Source organism: Solanum pennellii, chromosome 11 (genome assembly GCF_001406875.1).
Source record: "Solanum pennellii chromosome 11, SPENNV200".
In the NCBI taxonomy this organism is placed as follows: Eukaryota; Viridiplantae; Streptophyta; class Magnoliopsida; order Solanales; family Solanaceae; genus Solanum; species Solanum pennellii.
The window spans coordinates 33,207,480-33,234,038 of NC_028647.1; the positions used below are offsets into that span (position 1 = coordinate 33,207,480).

A 26,559-nucleotide genomic window follows, 5' to 3' on the forward strand; every position below is an offset into this window, starting at 1 on the left:
TGTAGAAATCAATTCATAGTACATTATTACTCAAAAGGTTATGGTCATAGTTGTTTATAGCAGTCAAAAGCCACTAGCACAACTGTAATCAGATTGTACGCAAAATGTTACAGTTAACAAATCAACAGTAAACCTGACAAACACACCAGATTGTGCCCAAAAAAATCATAAATGTTTAGTAGGACGGAAATTCCATTTGAAGTAGGAGAAAGGTGGATCCATCTGACCTCGATAAGCCATTGGAGTCAACTTTGAAGGGATTCGTCTTAAAAGCAACATCAAAGATATTTGCCTGGACTATCAACCTTGAAACATGATATGGTGAGCTGCAATAAGAAAAGTCGAAGAATTAAAAAACCTAACTCGAACACTAAACGACAAATAATAATAAACTCCCTCATGGTAGATTCCGTCATTTATCCAACAGGGAGATAAACACAACTTGATAGCTATTTTAATTTCCTCTGACCACATAATGCTCATTCAATAACCCAACAGAACATAAACCTAAAGGCAGGTAATGTAAAAGTAATATAGCAGGATTCTCTTAAAAATTTCCAATTCAGTAGGCATAGAAAAGGAGCCAGAGAAGTAAACACAGTTAATGTTAATAACTTGATAGACAAAAAGGTTTACCATTTTAACATCTTTGCTAAAATCTTAACTCCCATTGACATCAACGCCACACCAGAGCAATCAGGAGACAGATTCTTGATAAAAGCACAAACGATTTCAGCCACATTAATACTGCAGTTAAAGAAGGGATGTTAGTCAAAGAAAAGACAGTATTTTACAGAGAATTTGAGAAATTTTTTTTGGTGATTATGTAACAACCATATAGGATAACATTCAATTGAAAACTGAGGGGGTCCATTAATGAACTTATAGCCATACCGCAGGTGTTCTGTTGGTGAATTCATTTCATCGTGCATATAGCCACCAAGGTCCAGAAGAGAATAGCAAACACCCTAACCACACAATATTATCAGCAGCAAGAAAAATCAATGGCCAAAACAATTGTTGACATGCCATGAGAAACAGGTGGCAAATAGGATTACAAAAGTTTCATCATCAATTCCCGTATATCAGCAAAGTTTCCATAGTGAGGAACCGACAATTTTCCATTGCTTGGAAACTTTCACACTAATGGGCATAAAATCACAAACTTTGTTATGGCCTACAGTTGTTCCTCAAAGTTAAAGCAAATATAGATGCAATCTGAACTCTTATTCTCAACCTCTCTAAGGTCAACTAACTCTTATTCCAGCCTCGAATAACTCAATCTCAAGTTCTCAACCAATTTAAAGGATAAAGTTGAAAGTGAAAGAATCAACAAACACTTCCAATTCCGTAAAACATAAGGACTAGAGTGTAAATGCAGGAACGTAAGAGTGAGCAACCATATTTGAGGTAACAATTGCATGTGTGAAATGGCTCAGAGATATGACTTATGAGGAGACACTTGCTGTTGCTGACTTTTTGAATCCACATAGCTACCTCTCTACTTTCCGATCTCTGATTGTCCAGAGGAAACTATTACACCTGCCAACTTTCTTATCCTCTTTTCTTTTTAAACACAAAAAAGAACAGAGAGTTGAATGCAGAAAATTGGTCCTAAACAGAAAGGAGTCAATGACGTCCAGTTAAAACAAATAAGAAAGGTTGAGTTCCAGATCTTTCTCTCAGCTACACCCTTGACAAAAGTTATGTTACTTTGAAAACATGTGCATAGCTTTGGTTAAGACATAGGAGCACAGCCATCTATATTTGATAGCAACCAAGATATAATAAAAAAAAATCAAACAAGTAAATAGGAAACTAGGTAAAACAAAAGGATAGAAGTATAAATAAGATTGGGGAGAACAGAAAATTCCAAGATAACAAAAGTCCATCTGACAAGTAAAGTGGCAGTTGATCATCAGAATTTATCCACCGGGGAAGATAATGAACTCATACAGGGAAACCATACTAGACATGAATCCAAGAAAGGTTCAACAAGGAATTGATCCAAACCTAGCTAATCTAAAGTGTAAACGATCGAAGAGAGATAATTAGACAGAACATAGCGCATCTTTAGCTCATTGAGGACACGACCCTAGATAGAGTATAGAGGTCGAGGATTAGGATTGACGATTAGTAGGTAATTGAGCATTTCTTATTTTCCATACGTATTATTATTAAGCAAGCTAATTATCTTATTCTTCAATTTTTATTACTATTATGGTTCCTTTTAACTACTTTACTGTTAGTACAACTCTTTTTTCAATATTTTCAGCATAGTTTTTTACTCCTGTAGTTCTTTTGAACATATTCTGCAAATTGATTTCTTTAGTCCAAGGTCTATCGAGAACAACCTCCCTGTTGTGAGACTATACAGGGTATTATGTTGTTGACAGGACTTACTAGACATAAGGATCTAGTCACTAAGGGCCCGTTTGGATGGGCTTAATAAAAGCAGCTTTAAAAAAGTACTTTTAAAAGTGCTGAAACTTATTTTTAAAATAAGCAGTTATGCGTTTGGATAAAAGTGCTGAAGTTAAAAAAAAGTTGTTGATGTGTTTGGCAAATAAGTGCTGATAAACAGCTTTTTAAATCAAAATGTCTGAAATACCCTTAAAAGTTGTTAACATAATAAAAGTTAATTAATTTATATTTTACAGCCATAAATAATTATATTTTGCTATCATTCACATATTTCTTTCTCATCACAAATTATTTATAAGAGGAATATAAACTTATTATAGATTTTAAAGATATATAATTTGAATAGATCAAAGAACGATTTAAGATTTTATTTTAGTTTCATCCATAGGTAATAATAATTGTCTATCATTCACATATTTCTTTATTATCACAAATTATTTATAAGAGGAATATAAATTTTTATTTAAGTTATATGTGCAACTTATTTTACATTTTAATAATATATAATTTGAATAGATCATTTGAAAGATTTAAGATTAATTTTATTTTCATTCATTAGTAATAGTAATTGTCTATCATCCACACGTGAAAAGGGAAAAATAGAAGAAAGAGATGTTAGGGTTATGTGGGTAATTTGGAGATTGTATAAAAATATTAAGGTTAAAAAGGTAAAAATGTGGTCAACTTAAAACAGCTTATAAGCTGGAAAAAAAAAGCACCTCTACCCCAGCTTTTAACTTTTGGCTTAAAATAAGTTTTTTTAAACTTAAAATAAGTTATTTTGAGGATTGCCAAACAGCTAAATAAGTCAAAAACCAGCTTTTAAGTCAGTTTGACCAGCTTTTAAGCTGAGCCAAACAGGCTCTAAATAGTTTGATGTCTAAACAAGTTAGTGATTTCCCTCTCACTTGTTTCTACCCCTTTCAAAAAGGGAACAAAAAGGAAGCAGTTATCTAACTCAACTCAAAGCTAGAGATAAGGACTGTCAAGAACATATACCGAGACAACACTTGATTTCATCCACCAATGTGGGATACTTAACACACTCCCTCACAACAAAGACTGGACATTTGAAACTTGAAGGGCATAACCTGGGGGGCTAGCACTGGGTACACTAAGAATAGGAATGGGTCTGTTTAGCTCTGGTACCACACTAAATTTGTGTGATCATTTCATCTAAAAGATTAAGTAGTTGAGAGGATACTTTTGAATTTATTAACATCCTCAATACACCATGTCACGTGCAGGCTTGATGTTTTTGTATGCTCTAATACCATGTTGATAGTGGGTGGTCACCCCATCTAAAAGCTAAAGCTATTAAAGAGAGCATACTTCGATTTATTTACGTATATGCCTTCACCACATCCCCACACATGCAAGTTTGATTCTATTTGATGAGCCAAGCACGTGGAAATTATTTTCCTGATAATGGGAGGTGATGAGACTGGAACACAGGAATTTTGTCTACTCTGGTACCATATTGACAAATGGACCATAAAACTAATTCAACACCAAAAGGTAGCTCATCAAGATTGCTCAAAGATCGTATAGGAAGACAACTCATTTCCTTTTGTTTGAGAGACTAGGTTATAGTCTCCTTAAATGGTTTTGGAAAATCCTCCTCTCATGATAACTTTTGGAATTGAATTAGACATAAGATCTATTTCTTCACATGGTAGCAGACCAGTGTTAGACCCATCAGACGCTTTCTTGTGTTTCTCAAAATTGAGCTCTTGTGTTATGTTATCACCCTCTAATTGTCCAATCCTGGCTGTGTGTGGAGTCATGTCACGTCCACATAGATTGAAATGGGTTGTGGCCTCTTTGTATTGTCTTTGGAAATCCTTGAGTCATGACCTAACTTTTAAGGTTGAATTCAGCTCAAGTGCCATATCTTCTCATATTGAATTTTTTACACCAGTTGTGGGTGTTTTAGGCTCCTTATATGGACTGGGTCTATCCTCACCTCATGAGCTGGTTTTGGGAATTGAGTTAGGGTTGGCCAAGGTCCATTCTTATCAAAAGTATTTTAAAAGTTGCTTCATTCTCCCTACAATATTTTTCAATCTAGCAAGAAAACCAACTATTTTTTTATGATTGCAACAATGATTGAAGTTAAGCAAATATGGTTTGACGAAAATATAGAAACTTGTAAAGATAATTGTTTGGCAAGTTGTTGGAGTTTGTATATGCAATATCCGATGCCGAATAAGCTGAACTAGAGCCATTTAAGAGACTTCATCTATTTTGCAGCATAGTACCACTCAAATCTATTCAGAAATATCTTTTATTTGTGTAATTTTCTCTCCTCTTACTCCATCAAAACCGCATCTCTTTTAACAAATAGAAACTTAAGAAAACATGAACTTAGCAACTAAGGAATCGTCTGATAGAGTGTATAAAAATAATGTTAAATAGAGTATAGTAATATTGCTTGCATTAGTAGTGCTTGTAGTAGTTTTGCTTCCAGTAATTATACATAGATAACTTTTATGCAATGTTTGGTGTATTGTAAATTGCATGCATTGCATAAAAATATTAATTTAAAAAAATATCATCCACAATTATGGTGGAAAAACTGTAAAAAGGGTTTTGAGGGGTAATTGAGTCTTAACCATGCTAATGCACGCATTAAATCTCTTGCATTACTAATACCTAGAAATCCATGGTATTAATAAAACACATTTTAATACACAATAGAGTGTATAATCAATGCAAGCATTAGTAGTTATATATAGGTTGAAAAGTGTACAAAAGAAGGTACTATTAATACTCAAAGTTAATGCATGCATTATTTCTCCTAATACACTCTACCAAACGACCCCTAAGTGAAACAAAGAATACCTCTTTGCATTCAACAACGTGAAACTGAACAAGCTTAGGCTTCGCATAGACATGAAAAGACTCATCACAAGGCTGGTCTTTCCAAAACACTTGTTTTGAGTATTTGACTTGTTTTCTTTGAAAGCATGGTAGAAGTGGAGCAAGCTTGTTGAGATGAAAACCTTGTAATTGGATCTGGTGTAATTACTAGGGTAGCAATTAGTAGTAATTACATGTTACGTAAGACTTTTTATTTATTATAACCTAATTACAATGTAATTCCATGTCATTTTGGCTGCACAAGTATAATTACATATATTTTAAATTTTTGAAATGAAGTTAACAATAATGATAAAATAAACCTTTTTAGATTAAAAAAAAATTAATCTGTAACAAATATACGTGCATATAAAAATATAAATTTTATTAATTACTAGGTATTTAATATGCATATTTTAAAAATATATATATTCATTAATGATAAATTGATAGCTACTATCATAAAGAGCAATCAGTATCTTTCCACACATGAATATAATGGAATTTGTGATTTGTTCCATTCAAAATAGTAAAAGAACATATGAGTTTTCGAAAACATTTTTCTATAACAAAATACTTGTACTAATTATAAAAAGAAAGAAAACCAGCAAAAAAACACAAAATTGTTTAAAATAGATGCTCCTATATTTGAAATGATTGAAATAAGAGTATACAATAATCATCCCTCCTTTCAGTTTATGTGATACCTTTTTTTAGTCCGTCCTAGAAAGAATGACACTTCTAAATTTAAAAAACAATTAACTTTATACTTCCCAATATACCCTTATAAGAATCTTTTATGACCACAAATATTATGGCATGTGAAAGGCTATAGCCACACAAATACTATGGCATATTTTACAGCACTTCATTTCCTTCCTAAACTCCATGCCGGTTCAAATTATATCGCATAAATTGGACAGGCGGGAGTAATATGCTTGAAAGACTAGAATAAAGGAGAATTTGAAAAATCACCTGGGAATTACCAATAACTCTTAACTCCTCTTGAGAATTGGAAAGTGTTATTACTCCCCCTTAATCACATCCTATTCCATGCAGACCATGTAATACACCAGACAAAACAATCCAAAATTGTGTAATTTTACATTCAGCAATACCCAGATCCAATTACAAGGTATCCTTCCCAAAGAGTCATTACTGCAGCCCTTATTGCAGTTGACAAAGTACCATATTAATGGTAGAAAGAAATGGACAGCAGAAAAGGACTAAGAGAACTAAGATTTCAGAAGTAGCATAGCAAACATCAATTGCAACCACCAGTGCAAATGGATACAAATGTATCACCCGTCATCAGGCACACTAAATCAACTAGAAAACAGTGTAAATGCATTTACATGGATGCAATGACACGAAGGAACAAATCTCTTCGCTTAGATTGGGCAGTTGCAATAGATGTATCAAAATCACCATGCAAAGAAAAATTAATTGTGTGGATTACCATGTTGAAAGTCACAAGCCGGCTGAGAAATCCAAGAGTCATAACAATTTCACTGGTTTTCTCCATGTACAGCCCTTGGGCCAAACGCAAAAGCAGCACTACTATCCCAGATTGCGGGAACTACAAATTAGCAAGTTACAATTACTGAAGCTGAACATAAAAGAGAAAAGGTTTGAATTTCAAACTCCTAACACTAGATCACAACAATTTTTTATCAGAAAGAAGAGAAAATGGAGACAGCAGCAGAGAGATAGAATGTGTGTTTTTTTACATAAGAAAATCCCAAAATCAAATTAAAGGATAGTTAAAACACAAGCAATGCAAAAAAGAACTAAAAGAATATCCTTTCAACAACAAAAGATCATTCTGAAGCATTCACATTATTGTGTAAAACGGTCAGCAAAAGATAAAAATAGTAATGCTGACAAAGTGAAGGATGAGATTGTATATGAGTTCTTACTGACAGAATATTAGCAGCAAAATATGATGAAATTTTAAATAATTCATATTCCTCTAATTATTTTACTTTGCTCATTACCCTGGGGGGGAGGGGGAGGGAGGGTAAGATTTCATTTTCTCTTATGTTCTAGCTTTATAGAAAACCAACCTCAGTTACAGGATAATTGTGGACAAAACCTTAGCTATTTTTTTAGCAACATGACCCATAATTATATAAAATAACTGGGTAAACTTTTAGATCTTCAGCACAACAAAAACATGAGAGAAAATTGTTTACATGCCAAGTAATCCAGGATGAATTAACTTGCTGACTAGCTAATCTTAAAATAAAAGATTAGATATTGAAAAGGCCTATGACCATGTGAATCGGGGCTATCGATTGAGTGTCTTGAAGCAGATGGGATTTGGGGAAAGATGGCTGAAGTGGATCAACTTTCGTCCTAAAACTATCAGGTTCTCTATTTTAGTGAATGGAGAACCTATTGGTTTTTTTCCCTTAGAAAGAGGACTCAAACAAAGGGATCCTTTATCTCCTTTCTTGTTCATACTTGCAATGGAAGGACTTAGCAACATGATGAGAGTAGCAATTCATAACAACTGGTTAAGGGGCTTCAAAATTGGAGAGATATGTCATCACTATTATTTTTTGTGAAGCTGTAGTGGAGCAGGTTAGCTATGAGTCATGCTGGTGGTTTTTGAAGCCATTTCTGGTCTAAAGGTGAATTCGAGAAAAAGCATTATTTTCCCTATCAAAGAGGTCAAGTGTGCTTGGATGTTGTGTGGATCTTCTGCCATGTGAGTACTTAGGCATGCCTTTAGGCAGGAAGTTCAAAGAGGTCGAGATAAAGGATAGAATTATAGAAAAGTCTGAAAGGAGACTAGCCAAATGGAAGTCACAATACTTATCTTTAGGGGGAAGGATCACACTGATTAATTCAGTCTTGGATTCCTTGCCCACCTATGCGATGTCCTTGTTTCTCATCCCGGACAGTGTGGTGGAAAAACATAACAGATTAAGAAGGGATTTTTTGTGGAAAAGGAGTAAAGAAGGAAAGGGTTACAATCTGGTAAAATGGGAAGTGACTCAATCTAGCAAAGGCCAAGGGGGACTAGAAGTAAGAAATCTGAAGACCCAAAACAATAGCCTTTTGATGAAGTGGCTTTGGAGATTTTGTGAAGAAGAGTCTTCTCTTTGGAAGCAAGCAATTATATACAAGTATGGGCAAACCAAACCCTGGTGCACAAATGAGCTAAATACTACATATGGGGTGGGTGTCTGGAGAGCAATCAGAGCACAATGGCCAAAGTTGCAGAAGAACTCAAGGATTAGGGTGGGCAATGGCCTCAAAACCGGGTTCTGGAAGGACAATTGGCTAGGCGAAGCTCCATTGCAGGACGAATCCCATATCTTATGATGTTATGTAAGAATACAGAGATAAATGTTGCCAAATGTTGGTCTAACCAAGGCTGGAATTTCAGTTTCAGAAGATATCTAAATGATTGGGAAGCGGAAAGGGTGGCTAGTTTGCTAAACGAAGTGGAAGTTTTTGCTGGAACCACAATGGAAGCTGACAAGCTAAGGTGGAGACACACTACAGAAGGCAGTTTCTCTGTTAAAAATTTGTACAAGAGGGAATATAATGTTGTGCAGGAGGAAGAGCTAAGGATATGGAAGAATGTATGGAAGAATATAGCTCCAACCAAGATGAGAGATTTCACTTGGCTAGTAGTTAAAAATGCATGCCTTACTCATGAAGTACTACAAAAGAAGGGGAGAGTAGTGGTGACTAGGTGTTTTTTGTGCAATGAAACAAGAGAGGCAAATAATCACCTGTTCCTACACTGTAAGTTCACTACTCAAGTGTGGAATCTGTTTTTCAGTCTCACAAAGACAACATGGACAATGCCCTGATCTGATGAGCTGTTGGATTAGAAGAGGCAGAAGCAAGAGTCAGAAAATATGGTGGAGGATAATACCCTCATGCATATGGTGGACAATTTGGAAAGAGAGAAATGGAAGGTGCTTTGAAGACAAGATCAGGTCCATTCATGATGTGAAATGGAAGTGTCTGGAAACCTTATTTTTGTTGGTGTAAAAAAAATGTATAGAGGAAGTAGAAGAGTTGGTTGATTTTCTAGGTACTTTGTAAAGTTTAGATTTGAATCTCACTCCCCAGTAACATGTTTTTGGTGGTGGCCAGCAGTCCTAATGCTGAAGAATACAACAGTACTAATTCTCAAAAAAAAAAAAAGGTAAATTGAGTTATTTTATTTTAATCGTTAAAGTGAGATTAAGAAGGAAAAAAAAGATCATTTCCTACTTATTCATTAGTTAAAGTGATTTAAAAAGAAAAGAAACAAGAATTAATTTTTTTAATAATAATTTTTTTTGGAATAGCATATGTTTAAAAAGAAAAAGAAATACTATTATTCTCAGTAGGAAGAGGACATTTGTGACCCATTAAGTAACAATGAGGGCATTTTTGGACCGAACTATTAATTAAGGACATTTTTGTTGATTTCACATAGCTTAAGGACATTTATTACCCTTTTGCGTTAATTTTTTTGAAAAAAAATAAAAGTACCCTTTTCCGTTAATACAATTACTACTTTACCAGTTTGGAAAAAAGAATCCACTTCATATTATATCCATTATGGACTTTGCATCAATGTCATATAGAAGAAACATAAAGCAGTCCGATATTAACATCTAAAAATTCTCTAAACATTGAAGTTTGGCTGTGTCAACAATAAAATTTTGCAAAACCAAAGTCGTAAAATGAATTTTATCAAAGACACGCATCAACAAGAAACTAATACCAAGTTACGCATGAAAATGAAGATGAATGCAGCATAATTAGCTCCTAAAAATTACAACTTTCGAAAAATCAGGGTAAGCTTGCTCCCATAGCTAGTGGTAGAAAGAATTGAACAGTCAAAGAAGCATAATAGTGAAATGAATGAAATAGCAGTTATAGTTACCTCCCATCTGACTAGAGCAATATCCCTATCAATCATCTTTAACAGATGGCCACTGGTTCCACTAGGAATGACCAGCCCCTCAATACCAGGAAGATGTAATGGTTGGACCACCATAACAGTCTGAGAAGCATCATTCACAATTGCACAGCTACTGATGTCAACAGGAGACGACAATCCAGTGGACTTGTCTAGAAAATTAAATCTGTTCAAGACGCATACATAATTTCTCACAACACATTCTACAAGCAACATAAATGAAAGGATCCTTCATGATTCCTCGGAAAGAGAAAGTTACTTACACACATTCCGCAGGCCACGCTCCTTCACAAAGTGCAGTTAACAACTGTAAAAGTTCAGCAGTTCTAAATGGGAATTCACCCTCCAAGCTGCAAAGAAGGCACCTGATAGGACCATCGACAAAACTTTCCCTATCCCAAAACTGAGTACAAAGGGACTCCTGCACAAAATACGGCAATAGTCACCCTGTATTAATGAGAGAAAATATGAATTTGAAGGCTCAAAAACACAACAATCATCCAAACCTCTCCTTGATAAATTTTGCAAAGAATATCCAAAATCAATTTCAGGTTACCATCCTCCAGCTGCAAAACAGGAAAGGCATGACAATTAAGATATGCGTATTCCTTCAAAAAGCAATGAAGTCTTTGAAATTAAATAACCTGGAGATTGATCTCATAAGATGCAATAAATGCTGATAAAAATGTCCGCAAAACACTTCTAAAACCAGTAATAGGGCCCTGAAAAAACTAATATATATCAAAGCAAAGATAAAATGATATAATGCACCACCTGAATATTTTAGAAAGGTAAGTGGGTGAAACATAATTTTTATATAATGAATATACAAGCAATTCACTCACATCAAAATCCCTCAGTATATCATTTTCAATAATTTCAAGAAAAGAACTCAATGATCCAGCTTCAAAAGCTTGGCGGACATAACCAATATGATCGATCTCCTGAAACAGCATTAAGACATGCAAAACAATCTCAAAACTTTACAGCTATTGGAGAAAGCACAAGCAAGTCAATTACGCAATATGAAGCACAACAGACCATCAGTATACTGTTTTCTTCTTTTCCTGGAAGAGATGAAATTAGACAGAGAAACACTGCCCATGCCAAAACCAATGGTCCCGATTCTTTGTTTTCGAAAACATCAAAAGTGGACACCATAGCATCAATTTCTTCCACCTCCGACAAAGAAAAAGTAACATAACCATGCCTGATTTTGAAAAAAGGTAGTCATTAAGTCAATAAGGAAATAGGACAAACATACCTAAGCAACAATGATAAAAGTGAACAGAAAATCTTGAGAGAAGTTGAAGAACCCATAAGAACATGAAAAAACAAGACGGAGGTTTATAGCTAACCAGTACTATTTGATCTTCCCTCCAATGGGGTCAATCATCCAGCAGAAAAGCCATGCAATTGCCCTCCATAATTAGAAATAGATATCACACAATTTCCAACATGACTTCGAGAAAAAGCTATTCATACTCCAAAGGAGTTGCACTAGACTGCAGTTCATTGAATCATCCGAGACCATAATAGTGATAGTGATACATCAGTGCATATGATGTGTTAAAGAATCTTGTAGTTTAAATGATTTCCACTATGAAATGTTGTTTTACTTATTCACAGAAGTGCCAACAACGAGAATCTAGTTTTGGTGAGCAGCTAGTGACATTAAATATAGTTAGTCAAAAAATATAAAAACGATATCTTGGACCGGGCATGCAGAGGCTGGTTATAGGGGATTCGCAGAGGGGTAGAGGTAGCTGAAGAAGTATTGAGGAGAGATGATTAGACAAGATATGATGCAGCTTTATATTACCGAAGAGGCGAGGACATGACTCTAGATAGGAAGGACTGGAGCTCGCGGATTATGGTAGAGGGATAGATGGATAGTAGGGGTGGAGGGCGTCTTGTCTTGTCAAGGTTTAGGTTTGTTAGAGCATATCTTAGTACTAGTTGTACCCTTGTAGTTCTTGTCATATGTTATTGTATTTGATTATCAATATTTTACTGTTGTTAGTGTTTTCTTGTGGAGAGTTTGCACTATTTTCTTATTAATGACTATGCTTTCTTCAATGTTTTCTTCTTATTCTAGTTGGTTTTGATGCACTTGAGCCGAGAGTCTTTCATAAACGGCATTTCTATCTCCACGAGGTAGCGGTAAAGTTTGCATACACTATACCCTCCTCAAACCCCACCAAGTGGGATTTCACTGGGTTTTTTGTTGTTGTTGTTGTTGAACATAAGGACTGGCATAAACAAAAAAACATAATAATCTTTAACAGCTCCACAGACAGCACCAAAGTTGATGCAACTCCTGGTATGAAGCAATGATCCTAATTGACTTGGCTAATCAAATCCAGGCAGTAGTATTTATTGCTCTCACACAAAGCAATGAGATTACATAATTTGTTTGGCTAATCTAATTTTGGCCAAAGAATTTCACTACAGTACCTCTACTGCTCCACAACAGTTCACCAAATTTAGTTTGTTTAATAGGTTATTCATATGTTATTAATTAACATATCGAGACCAAATATTTCTCAAAAAAGAAACATGTAAAAACATTACTCAAAGTCATTTAGCACATAACCCAGAAACAAAGTCTGTACACCTAATTAATGTTATGCAAATATTTTCTTTAAAGTATGAAAGCTAAGCTGAAGAAATGGAATGCAAACTGTTAGAACATGAATACGTTTATACAATCCTATTAGAATATGAATAGGTTTATACAATCCTATCAGAATAGGAATAGGTTTATACAATCCTATTTAGAATAGGAATAGTAATACCAATAAAAATAGGCATCGTAAATAGTATCCTACTTGGTAAAAAAATTCTATCTAGTGTATATAAATAAGGTGTCAATGTAATGATGTAGACACAACAACAATTCAATACTATTCTTTTCCTATATTTCTCACACAAACAACTATCGAAATTTAAAAATAAAGAAGATAGAGATAATGAACCAGAGTTTAATACTGGATAACTTACAAGAATTGAGCGCGCATTTATTGAGGATGAAATGTTACAAAAAGCTAATTTTATATGGAAAGCTAAGAGGCAACTAAATATGAAGAGATTTAATGGAGGCAAATGTCAAGAACTTTATGGTTGAAGGAAGGAGACAAAAACACCATGTTTTTTCTAGAAAATGGCCAACTCTCACAAAGATTTAACCATATTGATAACAAGGAAGTTCAAGGGAAGTTGTTACTGATCCTAAAGATATAAAAATGGAAATCGTAGGCTACCATCAGGATCTTTATGCTGAAACTGAAACCTGGAGGCCTGACAGGTAGGTCTTTCATCACAGCGGAGGAGAAAGAGTGGCTGCAAAGAGACTTTGATGAAACTACAGTGTTGGAAGGGTTGAAACTCTACGTGATTGATAAAGCCCCTGCATATTTCGTGCTTGTTGAACCTTGGGAAGGCATATGATCATGTCAACTGCAACTTCCGAAACTTCATTATGAGAGCATGTGTTTATCATACAGGTGGAGAAATTGGATAAGATATTGCAATCTACAATTAGACAATTGTTCTTGTGGATGAATGGTAGCCCTTATGGACCTTGTGAGGTTTTGGGTAGTTCATGGGGTTCTTTGGTGCCCGACAATGCTCCTCTCTCCTGCAACAAGTGCCCTGGTCTCTTTAGACCAGTCAAACATGCTCTTCTATCTAAGATCATTCAACTACCATCCATCGTTCTAGAAACCAGTGATAACAGCACAGCGAATTTTACATGATCGACTCCCTACTCTAAACTTTGAATTTATTGCCATTGTTCTGCAAATTCATTTTACACTGATAATGTTCTGAAGATTTGCAACACTATATCTTTTTCCATGATTGAGAATAGATTTCTCTCTGTATGCAGTGCTAGAAGCACTTTTTTCATTGTGTAGTTACCAGTGAGTTTCTGGAATAAAGAATTTCAACACCACTTCTATTTTTGGTGGTTGTGCACTAGCCACTATTCCAGCAAGAGTTCAGCACCAACTTCTACTATTTTTAAGTATGCAAATTCAAGTTGGTTTCTCCATGTTGAGTTTGAAAGGATGTTAGAATATTAAGTGCATATGTATTTAGATTCATACACGTCTGGATTCACTATACTTGAATAAGAAAGATCATAGAGAATATTCTATAGGACACTATATAATATTGTATACTTAATTACAAATATCGCACTTCCCTAAGCTTAAACAGAGGGATGCTTATGTATCATACTCTACATAATCCAAAATTCATATTTCTTGAGCACCTCTGGTACATTATTTCTCAGGGCAATGAGAAGCTTTTTATATTTCACATGTGATAGCAAAATAATACGAAATATTGGAAGAGGGTGGAAAACTAAAACATTAGTATTCCTTGTAGTGTGGTCTTTGGAGAAACATTATGCAGTGGTGAGAGGATCTAAGTGGTAATATAACTTCCAAGACATGGGAAAGAAGTAGGCTTAATTATTGGGAGCACATGTGATGTGGGTATAACATTCAGAGATTACTTCAAATAAATTGAAATAACTAGGAAGGTCATTTTTGGTAAATTTCTTAAAATTACAGTTTTACCCCTCCCTATAATATCCAAGGGTCATTTTTTATCAACCGGTGAAGTTGATTTGGGAATTTTGGAGCTATTCATTAACTACGGTTGTTTAGTTGACGGGTAATTTTAAATAATTAATTTGATTGGTGGTTAATGGACTAAAATATATTAAATGATCCTAATGATGAAAAAGGGGTAATAAAGACAACTTCCACTGTTTGGTTTGGTGTATTACAAATAATATGCATTGCATAATACCTAAAAAAAATTATTTACAATACGCTCCATATTCTATAGTTTTATACACTTTCATGGGCAATTGTATCTATAACCATGCTAATGTATGCATTAATAAACTTGATATTGTTAAGACCTGGTTTGTTATGTATTAGTTATACATAGGATAGTACCAAATAGGGTGTATAACTAATATTTACATAGGTTGAAAAAGTGTATCAAACATGGGAATAGTAATACCAAACCTAATACTGCATTATTTTCTCTAGTAACTATTATCAAATGACCCCTTTGTGTATATTGGAGTTTTTCCCCATCGTTAATGAATTTACTCCTTACTTGACTAAAAAAAATTACAACAGTAATAGTAAGCATAGAGCTAATGAACTGTTAACAACAACCTGAACGGAGTTTCATCATGAACCATCTGCAAAAGATTTTCCAAATCCAAAGTTTCTATGAGGATAAGCAGCAGCTGCAGTTTGGCATGATTAATAGAGGAAACTGCTTCAGCAGATACAGCCAACCTCCCAAAATTATAAGAATTTGAAATGAATCCCTGAAATAATTGTGCTAGGATCAGCAAATATGCAAGTCTAAGAGATAATAACTCCAACTGAAGTTTCAAGGAAGTACCTCATAAAGTAAGCACAATTTTTTCCACAGTTCACCCGTGCAGGGGCAGAACTCGTAAAATATGAGGAAAAGAACATCCAGTACAAGATTGTCTTCAGTTACTATTTCTTCAGCCCACAAAGTATAAAGGTCAACATCCTGTTTTGCATGAGAAGGCAGGTACTTCAATCTATGAAATAATTAACAAGAACGGATTGCAGTAAAAATGAAAACAAAGAAGAAAGTACGAACAAGAACTCTGATATATAGCATTTAGACGATGATGGAGTCTATCTAAAATGCTGAAACCTTGTCACCAAGCTAATTCAGCCATTCATGTAATAAGACAGAAAACTAAAATTTATCTAATGCAACCAATAAATTAGAATTTCTAATTTAAGAAGAGTAGCTTATGTGGGAATCAAAGAACAGAACTTTTTTGACATGGCTTCCAAATTAACATTCGTATGTTTCCCTTGATGTCCTAGTAGCAACAAGTTTATTATCTCCAAATTCATTTAGTAGAAAGTCATAGAAGTCCAGATCTCACATTTGACTCCATGTTTCTTCAATCCTCACCTTTTACTTGTTGCTTCATAAGTTCTTTTTACTTCATATTAATGCATCCCGATCCAACAGTGCACACCTTTCTTTTTTCCTTTCTCTTTGATAGATAAAAATGTATTCCTTTCTAATACACAAGTATGTATATGATTATCTTATTAGTAGAAAAGGGATTATCAAAATTGGGTGATTGTGCAGAAGAAGTCCCCTTCGAAGGTGAAGTTTCACTCTCGTATTCCTTCCTCTCCAATAACTCACACATTTATTCTTGTTTTCCTTTTCTTAGTGCGAATGAAAGGCCAAGAAACCACTCCTAGTGGCTCATACATCCATAACTATCTATCATTAAGTTCTTAAATGAGCAGAGGGTCTTTCGAGAGCAGTCTCACTACCTCAACGAGGTAGTGGTAAGGTCTGCGTACACTCTACCCTCTCCAAAACCACTTAATGGAACTTCACTGGGTATGTTGTTGTTTCTGTATTAAGTTCTTAAATTAGCCACTTCAGAGACTTGTCAAATCATCCAATCCCTTAAAGCCCATCCCATGCATGAACAAACTCGCCCAGCAGTTTTGATCACCACATCCTGAGTTGAAGTCACACAAACTCAATCCAGAACACCGAATACAAAACATAGTTTACCATGTTCTCAGGAAAGTTAGAGTGTAGATTCTCCTGCAGGACAGAAAAGAATTTCCTGTCCAGTCCATCAGAAATCAATTTCTGTGCCTCATCTACAATAAACGCATCTTGAGATCTTGTCGCGATATATACTGCATTAGGAGACGAATAAGATAAGTAATACATGAATTTATATAATGCATAAACAAGTATGGTGGAGAGATGTTATAGAAACAAAAAGTAATCAGAGAAAATATATGTAATTTTCAAACAAATGTGTGTGCACAAACAAGTATGGTACAGACATGTTATAGAAACAAAAAGTAATAAAAGAAAATTGATGTAATTTTCAGATAAATTTATATGCATAAACAATTATGGTGGAGACATGTTATAGAAACAAAAAGGAATAAAAGAAAATAGATGTAATGTTTAATAAATTTATATATGTACATCGGAATCTAAGCCAAGCATCTAAAAGAGTCAGAAAAAAGAACAAGATTGAAGAAACAATCAAACAGATCATTGATAAGGACTCTCAGCTCTATGTTGACATTTAAACATTGAAAATATCATACTATGACAACAGTCTCAAATGACGATAAATTTGTATTGTGAATTCGAACAGAGATTTTTTCAGCTCATTTGTAATCCAATCAAAAAACAATAATTTCATGAGATAGAAGCAACAATTAGTACTTGAATGGAATCTCGTAGAAAGCTGTTTTTTTCTTTTAAAGAACACTTCAAGAGAAATCCCAAAATAAGCTGATGGAGTACATTCTGCACTAATATAACTTACAACTGAAAATTAAAGGGAAAAGTTGACAAAAAGACATCAGCCTCTCCTGAAATCAGGCCTCATATCCAAGTCAACGCACAAGTACTTTAAGGGCATGTTTGGAAGGACATCCTGGTAATTGGATTTGATGTAATTACATTGTCTTGTCCTGTTTAGAAGGACATGTAATTACTTGGTCGGCAGGTAATTGGTGTAATTGGTTGGGGGTAACTACAGTCTACAATTCACAGGCTGTGATTGCTGGTAATTACATGGTGTAATTACCACCTGATTACTTTTCAATTTTCTTTTTTTAATTTTTTTGACTTCTTTTTTTTTTTTGAAAAAGGTAACTTGTATTATGAAGAAAAGGAATACTCAGAAAAGTATTCCAATATTACTTACAACAAAATTACAGAGGAAGAGGTGTCCCTACTAAGCTTCATAAATAATCTAAAATACTAGGAATATCCTCCTTTTCTTGAGGATATCCGTGTTTACACCAAAAAAAGAAAAGGACTAGACAGTTGATCTTCAATTTCTGCAGAGAGCAACTCTTGTTTTTGAAACATCTCTGGTTCCTTACCATCCATATAGTCCACCAAATGCAGGCTGGGACAATCTTCTATCTCTCCCTGTGTCCCGACTGATTCCCATCCCTATTCCAACAAGCTAGAGCCTCTTTGATGCTCCTTGGCATGGTCCAGCCTATGCCTCTTAAATTGATGAAAATCTGTCATGCCATAAATTCACAGTCTCTCTACAATGTAGAAGGAGATGATTTATTGTCTCAATCTCACATTCACAAAAAGAGCACCTAGAGCATAATTGACGACCTCCTTTCATAAGGTTGTCCCGGGTGAGCGTGGCCTGTTAGGCTAGTAGCCAAGTGAAACATGCAACCTTGAAGGGTACCTGGACTTTGCAGATCACCAGTCACTACTCTGAGAGACTGATCTTTGTGATGTCTTGTAAGCTGAACCACCTAAAAATCTACCTTGCTTGTCTGGTAGCCAAAATAGATTGTCCTCATTGGGAGTTAAATCTTTGTATTTGCTCCAGACTATTGAGTAGTTCAGCCACTGTTAATTTCCCAATCATTCAAGTGTCTCCTAAACCTGAGATCCCACCTTTGATTGTCTCTCATTTCTCTAATTGAGGATACCTTTTGAAGGCTCAGGTTGAACAAGTCAGGATACTTGTTCTTCAAAGTTTCTTGTCCAGACCACACATCTTTACAAAATAGTGTTTTCCCCCATTTCCCGACTTGATTTTACGGTGGTTTGCAAACTTGATCCACTGAGTTTTGATAGACCTCCATACTCCGGTCCATACGGTTGTGTGGGCATGTAGGTAGTCCATTTTCTCTCCATTCCAATCCTAGCCTTGATTGTCTCCTTCCACAGTGCTAGTTCTTGTGCAAATCTCCATAGCCATTTCATCAAGAGGCTTCGATTCTGCAATTTTAGGTTCCTTATCCCCAGACCCCCTACTTTATTGCTTTGAATGACTTCATCCCACTTTACAAGATGATATTTGTGCTCATTAGGATCACACTTCCCTTGCCACAAAAAATTTCTCCAAATAGCATCCATTCTGTCAATCACATTTGCAGGCATTGGTTAAACTGACATCATGTATGTTGGTATGGAATCCAACACGGTATTGATGAGAGTAACTCTTCTACCTAGAGACAAATATTTGCTTTTCCAATTCACTAGCTTCTTCTCACATTTCTCCAGAATATTGTTCCATGTGCCTTTTGACTTGCTCTTATCCCCCATGGGCATGCCAAGGTACAGCATGCGAAGTTATCCTATCTTTCCCCCCAGGATATTTGCTAACACATTTATGTTGGGCACCTTATTAACGGGGTAAACGAAACTTTCCCACCAGTTGAAGTGTAACCTGCCTGTCATTCATGTTGGCATTGAAACCTCTTATCCATCCTTTCATTTGGGTTGTTCTGAGCATGTCATTTAGTCCTTCCATTGCCAGAATAAAGAGAAAAGGGGATAGGGGGTCCCCTTGTCTTAATCCTCTCTCTCCTCTCTCTGAGATGAAAAGAATCCAGAAGGAGATCTATTTATCAGAACGGAAAACTTCACTGTTGTGATGCAGAATTTCATCCATTATATCCATTTTCCACCAAAACTCATATTCTCCAATGTCTTCCAGAGGAATCCCAATGAAGGTGATCGTGAGCTTTTTCAATATCTGACTTACAAAGGATCCCTGGGACCTTGCTGATCTTTCTGACATCCACACACTCATTTGCAATCAAAATTGCATCCATAATCTGTCTGCCTTTTACAAAGACCAATTGATGAGCATCCACCAACTTGGAGACTACTTTCTTGAGCCTTTCGGTAAGAACTTTTGATAGGATCTTGTAAATGCTTCCTATAAGGCTTATGGGTCTGAAGTCCTTCAACTCCTTTGCCCCAATCTTTATTGGAATCAGTAATATGAATGTCACATCGTAACTTTTTTCCAAAAAACTCTGAGCATGAAAGTTTTGTACTGCTGCAACTACTTCTTTGTTGACCACATCCCAACAAGCTATTCTTTTTTTATTTTATTTTTTGATAAAGTAATTAAATGACATTAGAAAGCATCAAGAAGATGCAAAGTCACAAAGCCCAATGTGCAAAAAAGATGCTCCAAAAAAATATATGGATCTAGCTTGGCAAAAACTTGAGAAACAGACAAAAAGGGCCCTACTACTCTACTTTACTAGAGATAGAGAACTAACAAAATCCAAAAAGTTATCCACACTGTTTACCGTGGCAAAAAAATGCCAACTAAATAAACTAACTAGACATTTGGCTTTGAGTACGCAAAAACAGGTTGATATTCCTTCAAAACATATGTTGTTTCTCTCCTTCCATGGGTTCCAAAAGATTGTTGATGGGATCATTCTCCAGATCTTTCTGATGGATTTGTCAATTCCACAATATCCAGCTGGCATAGGCATCCTTGATGGTGTAGGGCATTACCCATTGTAGGTCAATCGTAGAGTAGATAACCGGCATAGGCTAGTTGCTGCAGGGCAATGTAAAAAAAGGTGATTAACACTCTCATTGGTCTGCTTGCACATGACACAGAGGATTACACCTTCTTTCCAAAGATAGTCTTATGTTAGGCATGCTTCCTTCAGAACTGTCCAGGTGAAACAAGATACTCTGAGAGGCTGCCTAGTTTTCCATACATGTTTCCAAGGCCAAAATTGAAGAATGCCATTCTAGGAGCTCAAATTTTTGTAGCATTCTTTCACAGTGTAGGCCTTCTCCTTAGAATTACCCCAAAGAATCCTATCTTGATCTTCAACTACCAAAGTAGTGCTTTCCAAAATTTCTAGGAGGGAAGGATGTCATTGATCTCTCAATCCTGAAAGTTCCTTTTGAAAATAGCCCAAAAGTTGTTGTCTGTGTACGGGGCTATAGTTGCTTCTTTGTTGGAGGCTATCTGGAGCAAGGAGGGGAAAGAGTCTTTTAGCATAGAGTTCCCAAGCCATTTGTCTTGCCTAAATCTGATTCTGAGTCCATTAACAGCTTTGAAGGATACTTCCCGAAAAAAAATCATCTTGGAAACTACTTATATGTTTCCAGACCCCAACACCATGGGGTTCAGTGCTTTCCTTTGGACACCAGTGATCTTGAATGTCATATTTAGCCTTGATGACGTCTTCTCAAAACCCGACCTCAGTTTGTCCATACCTCCAGAGCCACTTCATGAGTAGGCTGTTATTATGGAGTTTGAGATTCCTGATTCCCAGGCCTCCTTGAGTCTTAGGGTGAGTAACTGATTGCCATTTAACAAGAGAGAACTTGTTAGTGAGGTTGTTGCCTTCCCACAAAAATCTCCTTCTGAGCCTATACATTTGCTTTAAAATTGAACCTGGTATTGGAAATAAAGACATATAGTATGTAGAAATATTGTCTTGACACTGTTGATAAGAGTGAGCCTACCACCCTTAAAGAGGTATTGCATTATCCACGTGGCTAGCCTCTTCTCCAATTTTTTCAATAACTCCATTCCAGTTCCAGAGGATTTGAAGCTTGTCCCCAAGGGAAGGCCTAGATAATGGTAGGTAATGACCTAGTTTTGCAACTAAGTATGCTAGCAAGTTCCTCTAGATTGGCCGCCTGATTTACTAGATATATCACACTTTTGAGCAAGTTGTTATGGAGTACACAGATGGCTTCAAAAACTATGAGAGTGGTGTTGACATTGGAGACCTGCTGCCCTAGTAATTACACCAATTCCAATTACCTAGTGGCTTTCCAAACATACGCCAAGTGTTCTTATAGGGCTGCCATGTTGCCGAGTTACCATTTTTCTCAACAGCAAAATATTGTCCCTCAAACAAATACAAGGGTTAGACATCAAAAAGAAAACAAAGACAAGGGACACTACATAATTCAATGTCAAAAATTTAAGACAATACTCAAGAATCAAAGCAATTCTTGTTGCACATATTCTACCAGTAGAATTTAAAGTTATGGAAGCAATTGTTTACTCAAGTTTAAGGGATATCTTCTTCCAAAGATGGGTGCCACTGAGACTTAAAGGTAAGTTTTTTAGAGTAGGTGTTAGACCGACAATCTTTACGAAGCAGAGTGTTGGATAGTCAAGAATTCACATGTGCAGAAGATGAATGTAGCAGAGATGAGGATGCATAGAAGGATATGTGAGAACACTAGGAGAAGATAAGATTAGAAAAAAGATATATGGGGCAAAGTGAGAGCTGCCTCAATGGTAGATAAATGCGGGAAGCGAGGTTCAGATAGTTCATGTAAAGAGGAGATGAAATAACACAGAAGCCCTAGTAAGGAAGTGACATTGATAGGTCTAAAGAGAGAGTAAAGGTAGATTGGGGAAGAATTGGGGAGAGGTGTTTAGATATGACACGGCACATCTTCAGCTCACACAAAACATGACCATACATAAGAAAGCATTGACGTAGAGAATCAAGGTAGAGAGCAGTAGCTTAATGCACCTTGCCTACTCCATTTGCATTACTATTAGTATTATCTTATTCTCCAATTGTATCCTTGTTATTTCTTTTACTTGAGTTATCTTTACTATTTTTGTTGTCAATACTTTCCTTTTATATAGTATTTTCATTGTAACTTTTGCTCTTGTATTTGTCAAACCTACTTCTGAAAACGCTTTTCTTGAGTTGAATCCCCCAGACCACACGTGTGGGATCAAGCTAATATGTTATACTATTCAGAAAGCATAATTGAACACTTGAGTGTTCCAAAAAGCTAGCATGAAAGAGTGCATGATAAAAATCAAGGAAAAACTACACTGCGTCCTTGAAGGTTTGTGGTGCGCTTAAGCTTGAATTCAAGTTCATTGCAAGTTGGACACTTCCCACACTTCGACAACAGTCAAATGCAAGCAATAAGGTTCGATTCATCATCCACGATTTTGTCTTGAATGACAAAAGAGCTAGCATTAAACAATAAGTACAGCTAACAAAAATTATATGTCAAGTGTCCTGCAAACCTTTTTCCTTTTCAAAAAAAAGATTTGTGCAGACGTTTTTTTTTATGAATGTTAGTAACCACAAAAAAAATTATAGTTTTAGCATTGAAAGACCTACAATCTCTTTGAATCAATGCAGACTTAGCGAATGATAGGGTGTAGGGGATGACAGTTTATATATGTGATACCAATTAATTGGGAATATATTTTTTAGTCATGTTTTTTTTTTTAAACTGGTAACTTTAGTCTATATATCCACAGTATACTTCAACATAAGTGTAGTTCCCCTTCAAAAGTGTTACAACTTACAGAGAAAACAGTCTTGGCCTAAATTGTTGCATGTAAACAATCTACCACATCAAAGATGTCTTCTGTCCTGTTTAATATATCTTATTTACACCAGATTTGAATCCATATTCTTTGGGGGTCTAACTTAACATAGAAAAGAGCTAAGCAATTCATCTTGATCTTCTGTAAGCTATTTGCCCATTTCAAAACTCCTGTTGTTTCTCTCTTTCCAGATTGTCCACCAAATACATGCTGGGACAAGTTTCCATCTCTTCTCCTTATCAGAAGCATTGTCATCTCTATTCCAGCTGTTCAGGACTCTTTTAATGCTCCCTGGTTTCACCCATCTTATCCCCTTTAGACAGATGAACATTCTCCATAATTGTTATGCAAGTTATTACGTTTACTCTAGGCCCTATGCTTTCTAGCAGTTTTAGCTCAGAGATTCTTATGCCAATATAATATGCAGAACTTCTCGTACTTTTTATTATTATTTTGTACTATATTGGACTGAGATAAATTTAAATTGGGAACATGTTCAATAATTTTTCATAGAATTGATCATAACTTGTTTAGGATTAAGGCATAGTGGTTATTATTTTTGTTGTTAACTTGTTTATAAATATAATTTAAAAAAATAAAACTACATCGTTGCATCCAAATCAAAATCATCAAATGATTTTTGAACTTGATTGACATGATTTTCTTCACATTTTTCACATGCTTGTCTTGATTAAAAGATAAGCATACTTCACTTGATTGTACCTTTTGATCTTTTTTATTTTTGATAAAATCAAATATCATATCATTAATATCAAACAAAGAAGGTGTCAAACTATTTACAGCAAGTGTAAGTGGTTATATTAATATATTTGCAACTATAGGTATTTTCTTGCATTACATATATTTTCTTTCTATTTATTTTGTTCTTCTCCACCTTTTTTAAACTAACTCGCATTTCGATTGCACTTTGCTCCATTTTCACCTTCAACAACACCAGAACTAAGTTTAGAACAACATCAACATGCTTCTTAGCATTTTCACATCACAGTATAGCAGCACAATGAACAAAGATTTCATTAAAATGACCCTAAAATATTTGGCTACAATTGATATACAAAATTTGGAGCTCAAATTAATAGTCTCATCTAAATATTTCAGCCTAGAAAATTGCCAAATATTGTTGAAAAGCATAACTCATATATGAAACACGGCAAGGACAGTGCAGAACCTGTGCACCTCCTATTACAACAGTTTAAAATTAACTATGCAATAAGTAACAACAAACTAGAAGAAAGACTCACAAGCTTGCATAACTATATGACGTGTGCACTTCATTAAACATTGTCGTTCCAAATAATACTGAAGCATAGCCTGGATAACAACAATAAAAAGAAAAAAATGAAACAAAAGAGAACTTGTACAAACATCTCCTGCAACAAATAGTTCAACAATATGAATGAGGCACTACTACATTATTAAAATTAAATTTCAAGTGTGTACTTTGTTGCAAAGGCACAGCTGGACCAACAAGGACCACTGTTGAAGTAAATTACCATGTGTCACTTTGTTCGCCTAAATTCTCAATACTGCAGGACTTGGGTGGGGCTTGGGCTTGGGCTTGGGTGTAAGTGTGGGTGTGGGTGTGGGTGTGGGTGTGGGCGTGAGCGTGGGCGTGGGCTATAGCAGTGGGGATAGATATAGACATGTTTCCTGTTTATACCTCAATGAGCTAGAAGTTCTTTTTCTTTTTCTGATGACTGAGAAATTTGTTTGGGGCCAACCCTACCCCCCTCTTCTCTTCTCCACTTAAATATCAAGCTTAGTTCACATGGCGCAGAGCTCAAGTATGTGACCTTACAAGTCCTCAACCTTAGGCACTGAACTAAGCCCCGGAGGCGAAGCGTCAAGCTAGAATTTGTTCTTCCACTCAATATTAATGAAAACTGTTTTCTCCAAAATATAGTATGAGTAGCATTAGAGAATGAAAGAGCAAGGGAATTTTGTCACCAACCAAATGAGGAAGCTCGCGAAATACACCATCAGCAACGATACATTTTTGATCAATGGTTCTATCAACAAGAATATATGACTGCACCTCATCCAAACACTGCAAAAATATGAGGATTTAGCCCTTTCCAACAATTAACTAAATAGGCAACATGTAGAATAATAGTAATGGTGATCCATGTCAAACAGAAAAAAGTTAGAATAAAACAACTTTCAGCATTGTAAAACTACTACAGCCCAACCACTCAACAATATGATTTGAGTACCGCACATTGCATATGGTCCAGAAAAAGTAGAGCTTTACCAAAGCAGAACTAATTTTCATGGCTGCTTCTTTTTTATCAGTTTCTACAGTAATCTGGTGTAGACCAATCTTCAGTCGGCTGGCATTTAAAGCCTCCCTTGATTTCAGGTTAGGTGGCTTAAATAGTGAAACTGTGTCCAGAAACCATGCATGGTTTTCCTTTATCTTCTTCCCCTGAGTAATAAAAATAAGATATTAAGAGCTGTAGGAACTACATAGCAGAACATTGATTTTCTAATGCAAATTTCAGTACCACCAAAAACCATTTCCCTATGATTTTAATTACCAGAGGAGGAGGGAGGTCAGAGGAGGGAGAAACAGATTCGAGTTCAGCGAGCAACTGAGGGAAGGGGTCCCACCAAAGCGAAGCATCAACAATCTTGGTGGTGGTGCTTCTTGAAGCTTCATCATTAGCTTCTGTAGTTGTGGCCATTGGAGTAAGTAGAAACCCTAGCAAACCAATACTTCCAACCCGCGCTTTTCTTCGTTCGAATTTGATAGCAAAGTGTCACGGCGCAAGGTTTTATGAGCAACCACCACCTGCCAGCCAACAAGCTCAGGGTTTTACTTTTTTATTTAAAACATATATATATGTTTTATACTTAATTAAGTAAGTGAAAGATTTGAATAATTAGCTTACCAAAATATAATATTTTTTTAATTTTAAAATGAGTGATCTAGTTTGATTTAGCACGATATTTAAGAAAATAAAAAGGATTTTTCAAAAAAATTATTAGTTGAATTCAATAAATGTTCACATTTATTTCAATTTGATGAGGTTCAATCATGTAATTAGTCTTATATATCACTAATATTACCTTATAGATAGTATTTGTTTTGCATTTCTCTTGTCATTTA

The 26,559-nt window shown here is 35.4% G+C and overlaps 1 protein-coding gene across 3 annotated transcripts in view; it reads right to left on the minus strand.

The window, feature by feature from the left end:
- The window catches only part of LOC107004625, a 66,608-nt gene extending 40,352 nt beyond the window's left edge, over positions 1-26,256 (minus strand). For all 3 annotated transcript variants that reach the window (XM_015202904.2, XM_027912780.1, XM_015202903.2), the window contains exons 1-17: positions 25,988-26,256; positions 25,702-25,875; positions 25,402-25,497; positions 24,692-24,761; positions 16,844-16,974; positions 15,659-15,796; positions 15,424-15,581; positions 11,264-11,432; positions 11,068-11,166; positions 10,867-10,944; positions 10,729-10,788; positions 10,486-10,643; positions 10,187-10,388; positions 6,746-6,865; positions 895-968; positions 637-747; positions 228-326 (exon numbers count right to left, since the gene is read on the minus strand). In XM_015202904.2, the coding sequence (XP_015058390.1) occupies positions 228-326; positions 637-747; positions 895-968; positions 6,746-6,865; positions 10,187-10,388; positions 10,486-10,643; positions 10,729-10,788; positions 10,867-10,944; positions 11,068-11,166; positions 11,264-11,432; positions 15,424-15,581; positions 15,659-15,796; positions 16,844-16,974; positions 24,692-24,761; positions 25,402-25,497; positions 25,702-25,875; positions 25,988-26,134 (2,084 nt within the window). In that variant the 5' untranslated portion in view covers positions 26,135-26,256. The remainder of the gene's footprint in view (positions 1-227; positions 327-636; positions 748-894; positions 969-6,745; positions 6,866-10,186; positions 10,389-10,485; positions 10,644-10,728; positions 10,789-10,866; positions 10,945-11,067; positions 11,167-11,263; positions 11,433-15,423; positions 15,582-15,658; positions 15,797-16,843; positions 16,975-24,691; positions 24,762-25,401; positions 25,498-25,701; positions 25,876-25,987) is intronic.
- Between the last annotated feature and the right edge of the window lie 303 nt (positions 26,257-26,559).